General features: G+C 38.2%; 1 protein-coding gene across 17 annotated transcripts in view; it reads right to left on the bottom strand.

Annotated features, from left to right (window-relative positions):
• Positions 1-16109, bottom strand: part of PUM1 (pumilio RNA binding family member 1) — a 138849-nt gene that overhangs the window by 57349 nt on the left and 65391 nt on the right. For 15 of the 17 annotated variants that reach the window (XM_012439865.2, XM_012439858.2, XM_012439861.2 and 12 more), the window contains 2 exons: positions 7585-7751; positions 4873-5143 (listed from right to left, as the gene is read on the bottom strand). The exons of the other annotated variants lie outside the window; for them this stretch is intronic. In XM_012439865.2, the coding sequence (XP_012295288.2) occupies positions 4873-5143; positions 7585-7751 (438 nt within the window). The remainder of the gene's footprint in view (positions 1-4872; positions 5144-7584; positions 7752-16109) is intronic. 17 annotated transcript variants of the gene reach the window in all.

Here is a 16109-nt window from a genome sequence, read left to right on the forward strand (position 1 = left end):
CACATGACACTTGACAGAATAATCATTTGCAAATTAAAGAGCAAGTTGAGAATATTAAATACCTACATTAAAACTATATACACCCTTGGCCTCACAAAAATGACATTTAATCACACCACCACACTTTTAACAACACATACCGACTTCCACTCCCATCTATTGCATCTTTGTTAAAATTCATGCTTAACAGATGAGAGTTTTAGTATAATAGTATACAATTTTGTAAAATATGCTACATTAGGCTATTTGTAGATTAACTGAATTCTAAATAAAGAACAGTATGATTAATTCTACACTGATATAATCCTGGCTTTGGTTTGTGCCACGTTTGTAATAAAACCTAGTAATAAGTTTCTAAACTGCATTTAAGGAAACAAACAGCCAACTGTATAGCATTTTGTAAAAAATACTGCTCCAACATCACAGTACAAAATGGTATGACCACATTATGCATGAACTGCTCACAGCTGTTTCTCAAGATTAAGAAGACAATGAAGTGAATGTGAGACAAAGAAGAACATTGTAGAAATAACGACGATCACTTCAAGCTGGTAAAATACTCTAACTCAGAGGTTCTCAACCCAAGATCTTTGTACTTGGGTGGGTAACACTGCAACTTTATCTTCATGCACATCTACCTGAAATTTAGGATATTCTTCAATTGTGATTGTAGACAACAAACTACATGAACTTTAGCAATACATCTGTGACATTATCACAGAAATCACATATACTTTCATGTTACTTTACAGTTGTTACAAGTATCTCAAAATAGTTTACGCTCATTATGACAGCTAGTACACTACTACTATTTCATGCATCATATGATAAATACGTAAATATATAATTAAGTTTGTTTTCAAATATGACAGCTATTTTTATACCACTGGTTTCCTTTGTAATTCTACTTTATACATTTTAAACATAATTTTGAGAAGTAGTTCACATAGTTCACCTATTAAAGAAGTTCACGACGCACACAAAAACAAAAAAGAGCAGGAGTTCCTGCTCTTATAAGTAAACCTTAGAAGGGTTAAATTCAGAGTGATTAACAGTGACCACACAAGCAACTGACTAATTAAAACCTCAAGTGTCACAGCTAACAAGAACTAAGTTTGCAAGGAACCAAATGAAAAGTACCTTTTCCCTATTTGCAGGCTGCTCCATGTCATGTATGTCATTATAAGCTGATAATAAGTTTGAGGAAACCAGCTTATTACACCAAATCAAAGCCCAGATTGAAAAGAAACAGAACAAAACAGGGAATTATTTTGTCAATCTCCAAACCAGATTCCTTTCCTAAAAAGTCACAAATAAAGCAAACCTACTATTTGTAGCAAACAACTCTAAAGCAAGAAAAATGATCACCTTTACTGCTTATTTAAGAAAGCCAAGATAAAAAGAACAGAATGTGCAGAAAAATATGTGCTGCACTAGAACTCTGGTTCAACCCTCACAATCATCAGTACTGTCCAAGAAAGACTTCCACCTGGTTCCCTGGGCCTCCAGGACCTGGACTCAATTGCCAAAGGCACCTTCTTGTCCTCTTCTACACTCAACTTCTACTCTCTTCAGCCCAGGACCACACCACAGTCATTCCCAGTTCCATACCTCTGCTCTGACCTGCAACAAAATGTATTCCACCTGTCCTTCAAGTCAGTTGCATGCAACTTTTGTCTTCATTGAGCCCTCCCCTTGTCTGAGAGGATTCAGAATCCACCAATTTAGCACTTAGTTCCCCAAATGTTCCACTACTGTTTCATTCAGAACCCAAGGTTCCTAGAAGGACACAACAGTCAACAGTTAACTGAATAATAAGAGTAACAGAACGTCTCAAACTGCTGCTAAACTCACTAACCACAAAAAACTAAACTATGATAATTAAGTCATTCCTCCTCTCAAGTGTCTTCTCTTTGCCTATAGGCAGCACAGTGTAAGACTCACAACACTATCCCTTCAACCTCTCTAGTTATTTTTCTTCAAACTAAACCACCAACCAGACTGACTACTTCTACATTATCTACTGAACGCATACCTGTTTTACTATTTCCTCCACTAGAATTCTCATTTTCTTCCTCTATAAATAAGTTTTTCAAGGCACAGCTAAAGAACCACCTCTTCCACAAGTCCTTCCCTTCCTGAGGCCAGAGTACACTCTCAGTTGTAGGGTTTCAAGGACATGGGCATAAATGGTTGCATCCCTTGTCATTGAGTACTTCCATGCACTATTTAAATGACAACGTGAGTCACGATGACTAACCTGAGAGCAACTCAAGAGGAGGAAAGGGAATCTTACTCTATTCATGAAAGATATGCTTGGCTACAAAGAACAAAAGATATGAACAGAAGGCTGTATCTGTAGAACACAGATCTGTGGTCTCCCTGAAGTTACCTGCAAAACTGAGTGCCAGAGAATTACGTACATTTTTCTCACGAGAGGGACCACGGTTTCTGATCAGATGGCCACAGAGTGAGCCTGGATAGATTAAGTTCTGATCCAAGCAGTAACTTTCCTGGATATTATAAAGTATAGCCATCTGTATATAAGGCATAAGCTGGATCCAAAGGACACACATTGGAAAACATGGTAGCTCTCAAAGAGTAGCCTCCAGACCTCCTGAAAGGCTAGTTTCAAATTTTAATTTTGGGAAGCATATTACAGAGGATGCATTAAGATACTATACTAGGGATGGGGGAAAGTCCCCTGAAAGTTCTGTTAAAGCAATGCAGAGGAAATGGGATAAGGTTTGGTCTTTGTCCTCAAGGAGTTTACAATCTGGCAAGGACTATTAGACAAATAATCACAACACAAGACCTTCTCTTAAAGGAAACACAAAATGCTATGGAGTTCAAGGGAGGCAGACATGACAGATTTTTGGTTTGGTTATTAAGAAAGAAAAGTACTGAACCTTGACAAATGAAGAGGATTTAAATTAGAAATGAAAAGTGGAATAAAATGTAATGAAAACCAAAAGGGTAAGGATAAAATGTAAGAAACAAACACCAATTTCGAATAGAAAAGAAATCCTTCCTTCTTAACAACTACTAGCTCTTATTACAGTAACACTGAGAGACTGACGATCTTAAAGATACTGGGAGGCTTAGGCCAGTGGTTCTCAGGTATGCTATTAAGACACCTGGTACAAGAATGTATAAAACAATCTACTCAGTAAAGAATTATGGCCCATGAGATAAAACAACACTCACATCATGACAGTACTATGTCTGTGTAAAAATGCCTCTATGTTGCAGCAACCAAAACATGCATAGGAAACCTGAATCCAACAAGAGATTAACTTTCAAAATAATGTTTACTTTCAAAAACTGCTGAGATATATGGTGAGGACACCCTTGGTTTTACATTTTTGAACAAGTGGTAGCTATGACGTAATCATGCTAACTACTTGTGGGTACACAAAAGTACATTTCTGTTCAAGTTCTAATAATTGTCCAGCCTCCAAAAACTGGTAAAATTATTTTGAAACCAAACATCAATAAACCAAAAAAAGAATATCAACTCTGATTATAAAGTAAAGAACAGTTAAATGAAAGAGAACCATATTTTTGTTCATAAGAAATTTGAAGCAAACTCTTCTTACAAACCACGGAAAGGGTTAGATTGTACTACACTGGGAATTGAAGCAAAGACCCAAAAATGGCCATAAAGAAGAAGAAAAAGCACAGAAAGTCAATTCATATGGGGAGGTGGGCATACCTAAGGAGAAGAGTGTACACTTTTAGTTTACTCTTTCTGAAAAAAAGACGTGTTAATTTAACCTTATATGAATATGCACATTCACACAATCCCTTAAAGGTATTTCTTGTTCGTAAACCACACAGGAGACTTAAATTAAAGGGATTTCTTTTGGAAAACTTCTTATGGTTAACTTTTTACTTTAGCTGTCTATCAACCAAAATTCATTTAGTATCAACTATTTATGACAATAACTACACGTATAACATGGCATAACTAATCTCCAAAGATCATAAGCTAATTTCCCTACATAGAATTTTTAAACTTCAAAATGAGATGCTAACCTTTCAAACCTAGAAGTCTGTATTAACGATCTATTACAAAACTACTAAAGAGTAACAGAAATTCACAGTCAATCAAACTGCTTCTGCCACAGGGAGAACTTATACTTAACAAGATTGGGAAACTAACTGCCCCTCTTTTCTAGTTCAGACAGCTGACCTTCCTTTAAAAAAAAAATAAACACAGAGATCAGGTAACCCTAAAGGTAGTCCTACACGTCTTCAAAAACAGAAGGCAGACTTACAAAATTTTCCACAGACTTATGAATATTTTAAAAAAAAAGCCAAGCAATTTCACGGTAGATTTTACGTTGAATGATTTGTGTGTGTGGTTTCCTGTGATCACATTCTAATACTTTTGAAAGGTGCCAAATCCTTATCTGTGTTATCTGGAGTAACCTGTTTAACTGTAAGACGTAACTGATAAGATGACCTGGCACTACACTCCTGACAGTGGTGGACAGTAGAGTTTACTATTTTAAAGACAAAACAAACCAACAGCATCACAACCACATAAATCTTCAGAGAGATTAATTTAGCACCCAAGAAGGTTGTGTTATAAGAGGCAACACCACCTCATCCACTCCCCAGCTGCTGAGGAGAGAGAAGAGCCAAACGAAGTACATATAGAGCAGGGTGGCCTCTTGCCAGTGACCTCAGCATAGGGACCAGCTTCATGAGGGGACTCTGTAAACCTACATCACTAACAGGTTCATAAGGGCTAGCTATGGATAGCCTGAAACAACGCCACCTCCCCCCACCCCCCCATCCTTAATTACTTCAACAATGTGCTGGCTGGAGGGAGAGTAGAGAGGGTGACAGAGACACACACAGTACCTGTTGTTGAGAATTGTAGTCAAAAAGTCCCACAGTTGCTGCTGCTGAGTCCACAGGTACCTGCGTGCCTGAATAATCAAACTGAAGAGGCTCCATGCCCACATGTTCCATGGGGTCCAAGGGGACACTCTGGGACTCCATGTTGGAGAAATCCTCCACAGGCTTGGCACCATTGGTGCTGGTCAGCTGGGCTAAGCCCTCAGAACCATTCTGGTTTGGACCCAGAAGATCCACTTCATTAGCAGAGTTCGGGCAATTACCAGGGGTACGGCTAAACAGAGAAAGTAAAGGGCATTAAACCTTATTTTCAGCGGGGAGGGACACTACAGTAACCCAAGTTTAAGGACAATGTCCTCAGCATAGCTCATTATCAACAGTATTTAAAACTATTTCTATAAAACCACCAGAGATACTTTACAGTGCTTACAGGGTTACATCCTCTAAATTGATGCTGCTATTGCTGGCAATTCCTTGTAACCTACCCCTTAATTTCACATTAATTGCTAATAATTTACACCCCTTTGCCAAGGGAACCGGGTTTGAGGAAAACTGAAATAAGGTGGAAAAATCACTGTCTATGGCATCCATGAAAACAGATCTCAAAATGCAGGTAGCAAAATATGCCCCACCAAAACGCATATCTACTATTTAAATATAGAGCCAATGGAAAAAGTTGGTTTCCAGGGGGAATTCCACAACTCAGTGATTCTAAATATGCCAGGAATGGCATATTTGTGAGGGAAAAAATAAAATGAAAAAAGTTTTTACTTATCATTGGTATTACTAACGCTAAAACTAACTCCCCTTCTATGAAACCAAAAGGAGTAGACAATTCCAAAGTAGGACAAGATAAACTCATTATCTGTGTGCCTGTTAAGGAGACAATTCTAAGAATTGAAAGTAATGTGAAGATGTAATTCATCATCGAAACCAGTACATACCTAAGAGCAAAAAAAAACAAGAGGAGGGCATCATTGATAATTATCGTGGGACACAAGGTTCTGGGTAACCCAGGATCTACCACTACCTTATTAAAAGGACTTCAGAATTATATGATCCCAAATTACACTAATATATAATATTATATTATCAGGAAAGTGTAGCCTGTAGCTACATTCAATGCCCTTCTTCTCCACCTCCACACCCCCCCACCCCGAAAAATTCTATAGTCCAGTAACTGGTATATATTAAAGGTATTATCTGGTTCCTCCTCTTTCTTTCACTCACACACACACACACACACACACACACACACACACTCACTCCATCACCACCACCACCACCGCCACTGCCAGCCCCCATTTAAATACAACAAAATACTGCTATACAGGCTGCTGGACATTCAAGGCAGAGAGGACACCTGACCTCATCTGAAAGACCTTAGTTAAGTATTTATTTCCCTGTGCCTTAAATTTCTTCCAAAGACTGTAATTCAGGTTGGGCACGGTAGCTCGTGCCTGTAATCTCAGCACTTTGGAAGGCCAATGCAGGCAGACCACTTGAGCTCAGGAGTTCACGACCAGCCTGGGCAACATGGTGAAACCTTGTCTCTACAAAAGATACAAAAATTAGCAGACATGGTGGGGGGCGGCTGTAATCCCAACTACTCAGGAGGTTGAGATGGGAAGACTGCTTGAGCCCAGGAGGTAGGGGTTGCAGTGAGCTGATTTCGTGCCACTGCACTCCAGCCTGGGTAACAGAGTGAGCCTCTGTCTCCAAAGAATAAATAAATAAAAATAATTTTTAAAAAATTGTAACACTGCAATTATTTACCCATGCAAGATAATGATAATCATATTAGGAATACGAAACAACTGAGACTTGTCCTACAACAATGATGCAAATACATTTTCATTTTGACTTTGGCAGACATTAGAATAAGCAGAGGGGTGTGTGTGTGTGTGTGTGTGTGTGTGTGTGTGTGTGTATGCTCACACACACACATTAGCTTTAGATTGATATTAAAATTACTCGAAAGTAAATTCTCTACCTGTACCACCACACTGGGGATTTAAAAAAATTCTCTATCTGTATATAACTGGACAAGGGTTTTTACAGATTTTTAAAGAAGAATACATGCCAATTGTGGAAGATAAATATACATTATTTTAATACTCTGTAAAGTAAGTTAACGCAAAAACCTGTAAAAATCAATCATGACCAGAGATGGGATGAGAGGCATCTGCAGAAGAGATATGATTAAGAACAAATCATTTAAGCTGCATCTCCGGTTCTTCAAAATGAGGACAATGATACCTGGTCCACCTACCTCAAAAGGAGCTCATGAGACAATGCACAAGTTCTCAACTGTTTTTCCCTCTAAACTCCCAGAGGGATATAACATACTCCATTAGTAACCATAGCTCTCTAATACAGTGATTTGGGAGAAACGTAAGAAAGGTCCCAAGGCATCTATCCTAGGTGATTTTAATACTTGAGAATCACTGAAATAATCTTCTCTGGAATCTTTCTGCAAACTCTAGAGTTCTACGCAAATGCAAAGTCTACCATTTTGGCAACACTTCAAGCATTGACAACTTTAAAAAATTCCACCTCACCAGTTAATTTACAATCTTTGTGCATGGCCTACACTAGATTGGATTCTTAAAAAGAAAACATGAGGAGGGGAAGAAAATGAAAATCAAAGTAAAACTAAATCAAACAAAAACCCATAGCCCACATTCAAAAATCAGAAGTGTAAAACATACAAACCTAAAATCTTTGACGTCTGCATCAATCCCATTCTGCACTGGTAAACCATTGGTCTTGTCCATCACATCACCCTCCTCCTTCAAATCTCCTAGCTTATCTCCATCAAACGTACCCTTGTTCTTCTTTTCACCTTTGTCGTTTTCATCACTGTCTGCATCCCTTGGGCCCTGTTTAAAAAATAGCTTCAGCTTCACTAATCATCATCAACTAACAATAATGGGCAACCGTTGTAGGCACCGGACTACACTAGATGCTACTCAGAATAGGATAGTGTTGTGCCCTTTCAGACATTACAATCTAATTAACAAACAACACAGAGGCAGGAACACTGCGGAAGGTCTTGCCAAATGGGGGAGACAAACACACATTTATGTTACAGAGTTCAGAACAGTCTTACTATACCCAATGTTCCACCAACCCATTTTCTTCCTTCCTTTTTTTCTTCCTACCCAAAGCCCAGCCACAACTTTGTAGCTCTTGGTCAAGTTCTCTACTCTCTAACCTAACTTTATATAATATAATAGCATGACTCTTAATAAGTCCCAGGTACGATAGTGAATAGTACAGAAAAAAAAAAATTGTCAAGCCTGTAAAAAGAAGTTTATACTTCTCCACTGCGCTATGTAAATTCCTCCCTTACTTCTAAATATTGAGCCAAGTGTGGTCTGACATCATTCCAACTCAATTATTCTGTACCTGATCTTGGGATATATGCCCTGCCAATTTGCATCACCTCCCAGCTGTACCCTATAAGCCTCACAGGTTATACATCAACAATTCACTGATGATTCTTAAATTTGTTTAATGCTTCAAAAACAAGTTAATTCTAACTATGAGATTATTTCACCAAAAGTATTCAAATAACTATCTTCTACCATCTACTGGTAACAAAGATTATTCATGAGATCGAAGTGGAAGCATGTTAAATTGAAGCATTTGATGCAAGAGAATTTCTCTCTGAAGTGTTTCAAACTACAAAGCTTAAAATGCTGGGCCTAAAATAATTTATCTGGTGCCAGACATGTCATGTTTATGTCCTGCCTTCAAAAGAAATTAAGTCTATCTCCTCTTACCAACATCCCAAGTTAAGCCCTGGACATATAAAGCCAATGTACCTTGATTTCCAAAAGGAAAAGATTTGGTATAGTGACTTGACATAGAGATTTGCAGAACCTTACACCGAAGGGTTAAGGGTTAACCTTTGGTTTTGTAAAACTAGAGGAAAGCAGCCTTGCTTTCCCCCACCACTGACCTCTGGTTTAAGGAAGAGAAATGCACATGGACCAAGTTAAAGTTCCTGGTACAAGGCAAGATCCACTCAATAAAAGATGAGAGCGGCTGCAAAGCATTTCCAGTCACCAAAACCAAATGTCAATGGAGAGAAATCAACAATGGAGGACACAGCAGCAAACACTCGGTTATGAATAGACTGACTATGGATGGGCCTGCATATGCAAAACCGACAGACGCTCTCAGAGAAGTTCTTAAGAGATCACTGGCCCAGAAAGGCTGACATTCTTAAACCTTTCAACTACTACTTCAGAGCCCATTTTACTTCTAAAGTTATTCTCTGTTCAAATGTGATACAGAAAAAGATAATATAAAAAGGGAACAAATATGACAAGGAACTGAGAAAGGATATACAACTTAGCTTCATGTGGCATCAAGACAGTAAATCACAGCTTTGGCAGCCATTGAGATGTGCCTTTCAGAATAGAATCTTTAAAGTATGTGGCTGTTATTGATTCAAAAGAACTGAATGATAGCCAATTATGTACCACACTGAGATTCCTCAAAGCAGAGATGGGAATATGACAGGGTTCTAAAGGTAAAAAGATCTTTTAAAATATCCAAAGGCAATAGGTTCCTCCATACTGCAAAGGCAAAACTGACTAAAGGTGTGTATTCATTTTTATATCTCTAGCACTGACTACAGTGCCTGATGTAAGTTCAATAAATAAGATTAAAAAAATTAAAAGAAACAAAAAATCCTGCAAAACTGAACTGTTAAAATAAGAATGATCTTCCTGTCGTCTTTATTATCATTAAGTAAGAATCCAGGAGGTGGTAATATGATCCAGATGACAACTCTGCCTGAATTTATGTCAACAACAAAAGAAAACTACAAGAATCATCCACTGCTACGACTAAGTCATCTTCTTCCACAAGTCTACAACTCAAATCACTGGCTCAGAAGAAACAGTTCACCTCCAACTGCTCAAAAGGAGTTCAAAAGATCTACAGGCAAAAATGGAAAGAAAGGGCCAAGGCATGGTGGCTCACACCTGTAATCCCAGCACTTTGGAAGGCCAAGGCAGGTGGATCACTTTAGGTCAGACCAGCCTGGAGTTTGAGACCAGCCTAGCCAACTTAGTAGAAACCTCGTCTCTACTAAAAATACAAAAAGCAGGCGGGCATGGTGGCGGGAGCTCATAATCCCAGCTACTCGGGAGGCTGAGATGGGAAAATAACTGAAACCCAGGAGGTGGAGGTTGCAGTGAGCCAAGATCATCCCATTGCACTCCAGCCTGGGCAACAAGAGCAAAACTCTGTCTCAAACCAAAAAAAAAAAAAAAAAAAAAAGGAAAGAAAGGAAGATAAAGAAGCAACAGGAAGTTTCAACAACAAGCAAGACAGCTGGTTGCAAAGGATGTGCACTAGTCAAACCAATGCTCTGCATTATCTTTCCTCAGGGACTCTTTACAAGGGCTTGCTGAGAACCTGCTCAGCTCATCTACATGCTGGCTGTTTGGCCTAAAATCTCATGTGCGTGTGTGTTATATATATGTGTGTGTGTGTGTGTGTGTGCTGTTTTTGTTTGTTTGTTCTTTTTGAGATGGAGTCTTGCTCTGTCACCCAGACTGGAGTACAGTGGCATGATCTCAGCTCACTGAAACCTCCACCTCCCAGATTCAAGTGATTCTCCTGCCTCAGCCTCCCCAGTAGCTGAGATTAAAGGCACATCTTGACCACTAAGTTGCGTTCTCAGCCACTAATTTACATTCTCAACTATACTCCCACAGGCTACATTTTCAAATATTTCCCTGCAATGAGCTGCATTTTACCAATATCATACAGGCCATTCCTACAAAATACCTGGGTTTCTACTTTGAATAAGCTATTGATACCTAACCAAAAGAGGGTGGGGGACCCAAGAGAGGTTTTTAATTCTTGATCTGGATGGCTGTTTTATAGGTGTTTTCATTTTGTAGAAATTCAAGAAGATGAACATTTATGGCTTGTACACATCTCTGAACATAGGTCATATTTCAACAGAAAGTTTACTTAAAGAAAAAAAACTCAAGAAATCAACAATAGCCCTCCATAAAAATAGTTGGCAAAAGTCTGACTTTTGAATAAAAACAAAAGTACAAATAGGAAACCATTCTGTCAAAAGTCTGTTAATTAAGAGATCATAGGAGCTGCATAAGGTGGCTCATGCCTATAATCCTAGCACTTTGGGAGGCAGAATCAGAAAAGTTCTAGGTTGAGGCCCAGAGTTCAAGACCAGCCTGGGCAACACAGAGGGGATGCCATCTCTACAAAAATAGGTAAAAAAAAAAAAAAAAAAAAAAAAAAAAATTAGCTGGGTGAGGTGGCATGAGCCTGTAGTTCTTGCTATTCAGGAGGCTGAGGCAGGAAGACCACTTGAGCTCGGGGGATCAATGCTCAGTGAGCTATGATCTGTAAGTGCACCCAGTCTGGGAGAGGGTAAGACCCTATCTTTATTTAATTAACAGATAGACAGCAGTATCAGGTTCAAGATCCTTAAAATGGTCTCTTAAAAACATGAAGACCCTAGAGACAATAGAAGCAAGGTATAAATGGGCTAAGTTTTATGAGAATTTTAACACTTTTGAAAAATATTTAAGATAAACTATTCACAGCTATGTGATTTTTTTTTTCCACCCTGACTGGAATGCAGTGGTGCAATGATAACTCACTGCAGCCTTGACTTCTAGGGCTCATGCAGTCCCCCCACCTTAGCCTCCCAAGGACTACAGGTGCACACACCATGCCTCGCTGATTTTTCTATTTTTTTTGTAGAGATGGGGGTCTTACTATGTTTTACAGGCTAGATTCAAACTCCTAGCTTCAAGCGATCCTCCTGCCTCAATTTCTCAAAGCTCTGGGATTATAAGTGTGAGCCATAACACCTAGTCCACTCTTTTAAAAAGTATAGAACCAAAAAAGTACAGAACCAGGGTGTACAGAACCTACACTCTATCTCAACTGCTAACACTTACTGGTCACAGGACTTTGGACAGGTCATTTAATCTCTGAGACTCTGTTTACTCATCTATAAAACAGAGACAATTTTGTTTAAAGCAGAATTATGAACAACAATGAAATAAAGCATGTGTAAATGTTTTACAAAGATAGTCCGTTTTACACAAATGTAATATAAGATCAGTAATAAAGAGACACACTGAGATGGTATTTCTTATGTAACACTATACATGGCATCAAGAATAAAAATCTTAAACAACCCAATTAAACAGTTTAAATCTTAAATACAAGTATGTAGCCAATATGGCCCTCCCAGGGGCACTGTCATTTTCACAAAGCAGTGTTTCTACAGTTAGGGTTAATCATCGCAATCTTTTTCAAATTCATAGGTGGGTGGGCCCACTCTCTGCACCAGAGATTGATTTGATTGGTCTGTAGAGGTTCCTGCAAATGTTGTAAAAATCTTCTCCTCAAATAGCTCTGATAAGTATCCACAATTGAGAACCAATGTAATGAAATCCAACATAAGCATCAGAAAGGCATGGTTTGTGATTTGCTTTTTTGTTGTTGTTGTTACATATTATCTAGTACATATAGTACTGGAAAAGTCTATTAGCTAAATGAAAAAGGCTTAACAGCAACTTTTAATTATGAACTTTCCTTAGCTGAAGGTTAACCCAAAGCTATAGTGCTCAAATGCAAACTTCAGTGAAATGCTCAAATTGCAAGTGGCCAAGCCCAATCAAAATCTCAAGAGTGCGACCAAGATGGTTGCTGAGAGATCCCAGACCTACACAGAGGTAGAGAAACTGCTAAATATTAAAGAACTGGGAGAGAAGCAGACGTAGGCAGAACAACTATATGATGTTGAGATCAGAATCCATGAACCTAAGGCTCAGCTTCCTCCAAAAACTCACATAAAGGGAGGAATTACTTTCTAATGTATCTATTAATTCTGAATGAAGTCAGAAGATTTCAAATCTAACTAACTCCTCTTACTGCAATGATCTTAAAACAAAGCTTCACACAGCAGAAGTCATATTTAATGGGATTAGTCATTTCCCTCCCTTCTTTCTACAAAGGAGTATTTTATATCTGCTTTACACAGAGTCCAAAAACTATAACAATGTTAAATAAAATATTGGTTTCTCCTGCACACACTTATCCATTTTCACAAAATGCCAAATAACTGAAATGGCTAATTCCTCTAAAGTGCAACAGCGTCAAGCTCTGCTGGTAGTTTAAAATTTCGAGTATAAATTAGCTGGGTGTGGTGGCACACACCTGTAGTCCCAGCTACTGGGGAGAATGAGGCACAAGAATTACCTGAACCCAGGAAGCAGAAGCTGCAGTGAGCTGAGATCGAAACCTTGCATTCCAGCCTAGGCGACAGAAAGAGACTGTCTCCAAAAACACTTTTTTTCCAAACATTAAAAATTATAAGTTTGAAACTGCTAGCCATGAGAAATACTTCTTAATTTAACATATTAAATGTGATCCTTTTTTGAAGATTCCAACTCATAAACACAGCTAGTATGGCACAGTAGAAAGCAATATAGTTAAGAACTGAAATTAGAACAAAGTTTGACTTCAGACTCCACTTTCCCTCTAAGGCTCATTTTTCTTATCTATAAATTAATAGAGACAACAGTATCTACCTCAAACGGCTGTTCCAAGGACTAAATAAGGAAATTCATGAAAGTACAATTGTCTTTTTAAAAAAAATAGTTTATCTAATTTTCACATTTTTTCCCCATTGCCTTTTTCACAGTACCCTCACTAGCTCTCCCCACCAAGGCTTAAAAATTGCAAGACATATTATGCTTTCCCCTGAGGAAATTTTTAAGGCTCTAATCATTAGACTCTTTGTCCAACTGAGTTTTCTGAGATATTCATATGGAATTGAGCCACCACCAACTACTACATTTCATTAAATCTGAGACACCATAAATTATAAGAAATACCATCTCCAGTAATATGGTCAGTTATTGGAAAAAAAAGAAAGAAAAACCATCATTTTATGTGCCACTAAGAAGAAAATGTTGGCTACTAAACTATGACACACTATCAGTTGAAAGGTGCATCCCAATTTCAAAATGAATAAAAGTGGGAAAGTGTGGTAGAACATAGTCTACAGCAGGTACTGTGTATATAATCATTGCCCAATTCCTGATGTACAGAATGTGAGAGTGCTCCCCTCTACTACAGTAACCTCCAGATTCAAAAGGAAAAAGAAAATATACCTTAAACGTGGTGAATGGTGCTTGTTTTTATTAGAGATGAAGACCCAAAGAAAGAAGATTTTCTAAAAGTTTTTTTCAAGTTATCTAGTCAGTGTCTAAAAGTTTGGCACTGCAGAGCAGAGCATGTAAACTTCTTGCTTTACGGAAGCAAAAACATAAAGGGGTTCTAGCCTGTAGATAAGTTTCTAATAGACTCCTAATGATTTACTCTTCTAAGGAAATTATATTTGATAGCAGTGCTTATCAAACTATAATGTGCATACAAATCATCTGAGGAGTCTTGTCAAAATTCAGGTTTTGATTCATTCGCTCTGAGGTATGATCTGAGATTCTGTGTTTCTGATAACCTTCCAAGTGATGCTAACGCTGTTGGCCCACTGACTTTGAGTCGTAAGACTTAGCCAGGCGCGGTGGCTCATGCCCGTAATCCCAGCACTTTGGGAGGCTGAGGTGGGCAGATGATGAGGTCAAGAGATGGAGATCATCCTGGCCAACATGGTGAAACCCTGTCTCTACTAAAAAATACAAAAATTAGCTGGGCGTGGTGACGTGTGCCTGTAGTCTCAGCTACTTGGGAGGTTGAGGCAGGAGAATTGTTTGAACCCAGGAGGCAGAGACTACAGTGAGCCGAGATTGCGCCACTATACTCCAGCCTGGTGCCTGGCGACAGAGCCAGACTCTGTCTCAAAAAAAACAAACAAAAAAAAAAACTTTTAATGTTTACAAAGCATTTTCATGTGTGCTACATAGTCGTATGAATTAGACTTTGTTGAGTTTTGATTATCCCCATTTTTGAAGATGAATTAAGGTCCATTTGATACTCAAACCGCTGACTTTTATCTGTATCACATTGTATGGAAGTTTTCAAACAAAACCTATGAAAGTAACCTAGCACTGGTTACCTAAAATAAATGCAGTGAAACCTAGAATAGCAAGTCATCAAGTTTCATGACCCAAATAGATGTATACTACGAATGTGTATACATTCTCTAGATCAAAAATCAGATACTCCCTACAGAACAAACAAAGACCGTCCCAAGATATTTTTTCTAAAGAATCTTTCTTCTGTGAGGTTAAGGTGGTCATTACCCTAACTGAAGTTTAGAGTGGTCTTCTCGTTTCCCTGCACACCATAAACCAGCAAGGTAGAAATCATGATCTACTTTTTGGCTGGCTAGACTTCCACCTATTTGAAAAAGATCAGCTGGTATTCCAGACATCTAGGTCCTTAGATGGCAATCTCATCCATGGGCCTAAAAATACAGTAATTACATCTGATTTTGTAACCATCCTGAACCATGGGGCAGACACCTGTTCTACTCCAAGAATAAATAAAATAAAGGATACAAAAAAAAAAAAGATTTTGCTGATATTTTGAGTTCTCCTATTATTCTGAAAACTGATCTCCTGAAGTTTGAGATTCCTATGTGGAATACTACCAAAAATTTACAGTGAATGCTAAGAACAAAATATGGTTGTCAGATTTTTCTTGTTGGCCTGAAAGTATTATTAGCGCAGAAGCTAAAACCACTAAACTGAGACCATTTGTACGGTCAAAATGAATTCAAGCTAGACAAAGAACTAAACAGCTTCAATCTAGCTGTAACCTGGAAACTTCACTGAAAATGGTAAACCACTATACAGAGATTTATTTTAGTTCTGAATCACCTTTACCTGAAAAGTTAGTCTTCATTATCTGTTGTTAGTGTGTAAGAATGTCTTCTTAGTTACTTGCTTTAAGGTCTACAATCACTATACCATCAGAGATGGTGTTTTCAGCTCTCAGAGTTAAAGTGAGGCTTACTGCTGGAGTTAATGTTGATGTAGCTGCCCCCAAAAGTAAATATACTTGGATGCCCTGACCCCATATACTACCAAGTACCATGCCTTTATAACAATTATCTACAAGAAGCAGATACCCTATTTTCCTGGTTCTCTGAATTCAACATTTTAAATGACAGACTAGATTTAAAAAAAAAAAAGCTCACTTTCCTCAAGAAGAGGCATGCATACTATGACAACCATAAAGTGATTCAGGCTTCCACAAAAAGA

This window comes from Aotus nancymaae, unplaced genomic scaffold, assembly GCF_030222135.1.
Source record: "Aotus nancymaae isolate 86718 unplaced genomic scaffold, 86718_ANA_hifiasm-v0.15.2.pri h1tg000053l, whole genome shotgun sequence".
In the NCBI taxonomy this organism is placed as follows: domain Eukaryota; kingdom Metazoa; phylum Chordata; class Mammalia; order Primates; family Aotidae; genus Aotus; species Aotus nancymaae.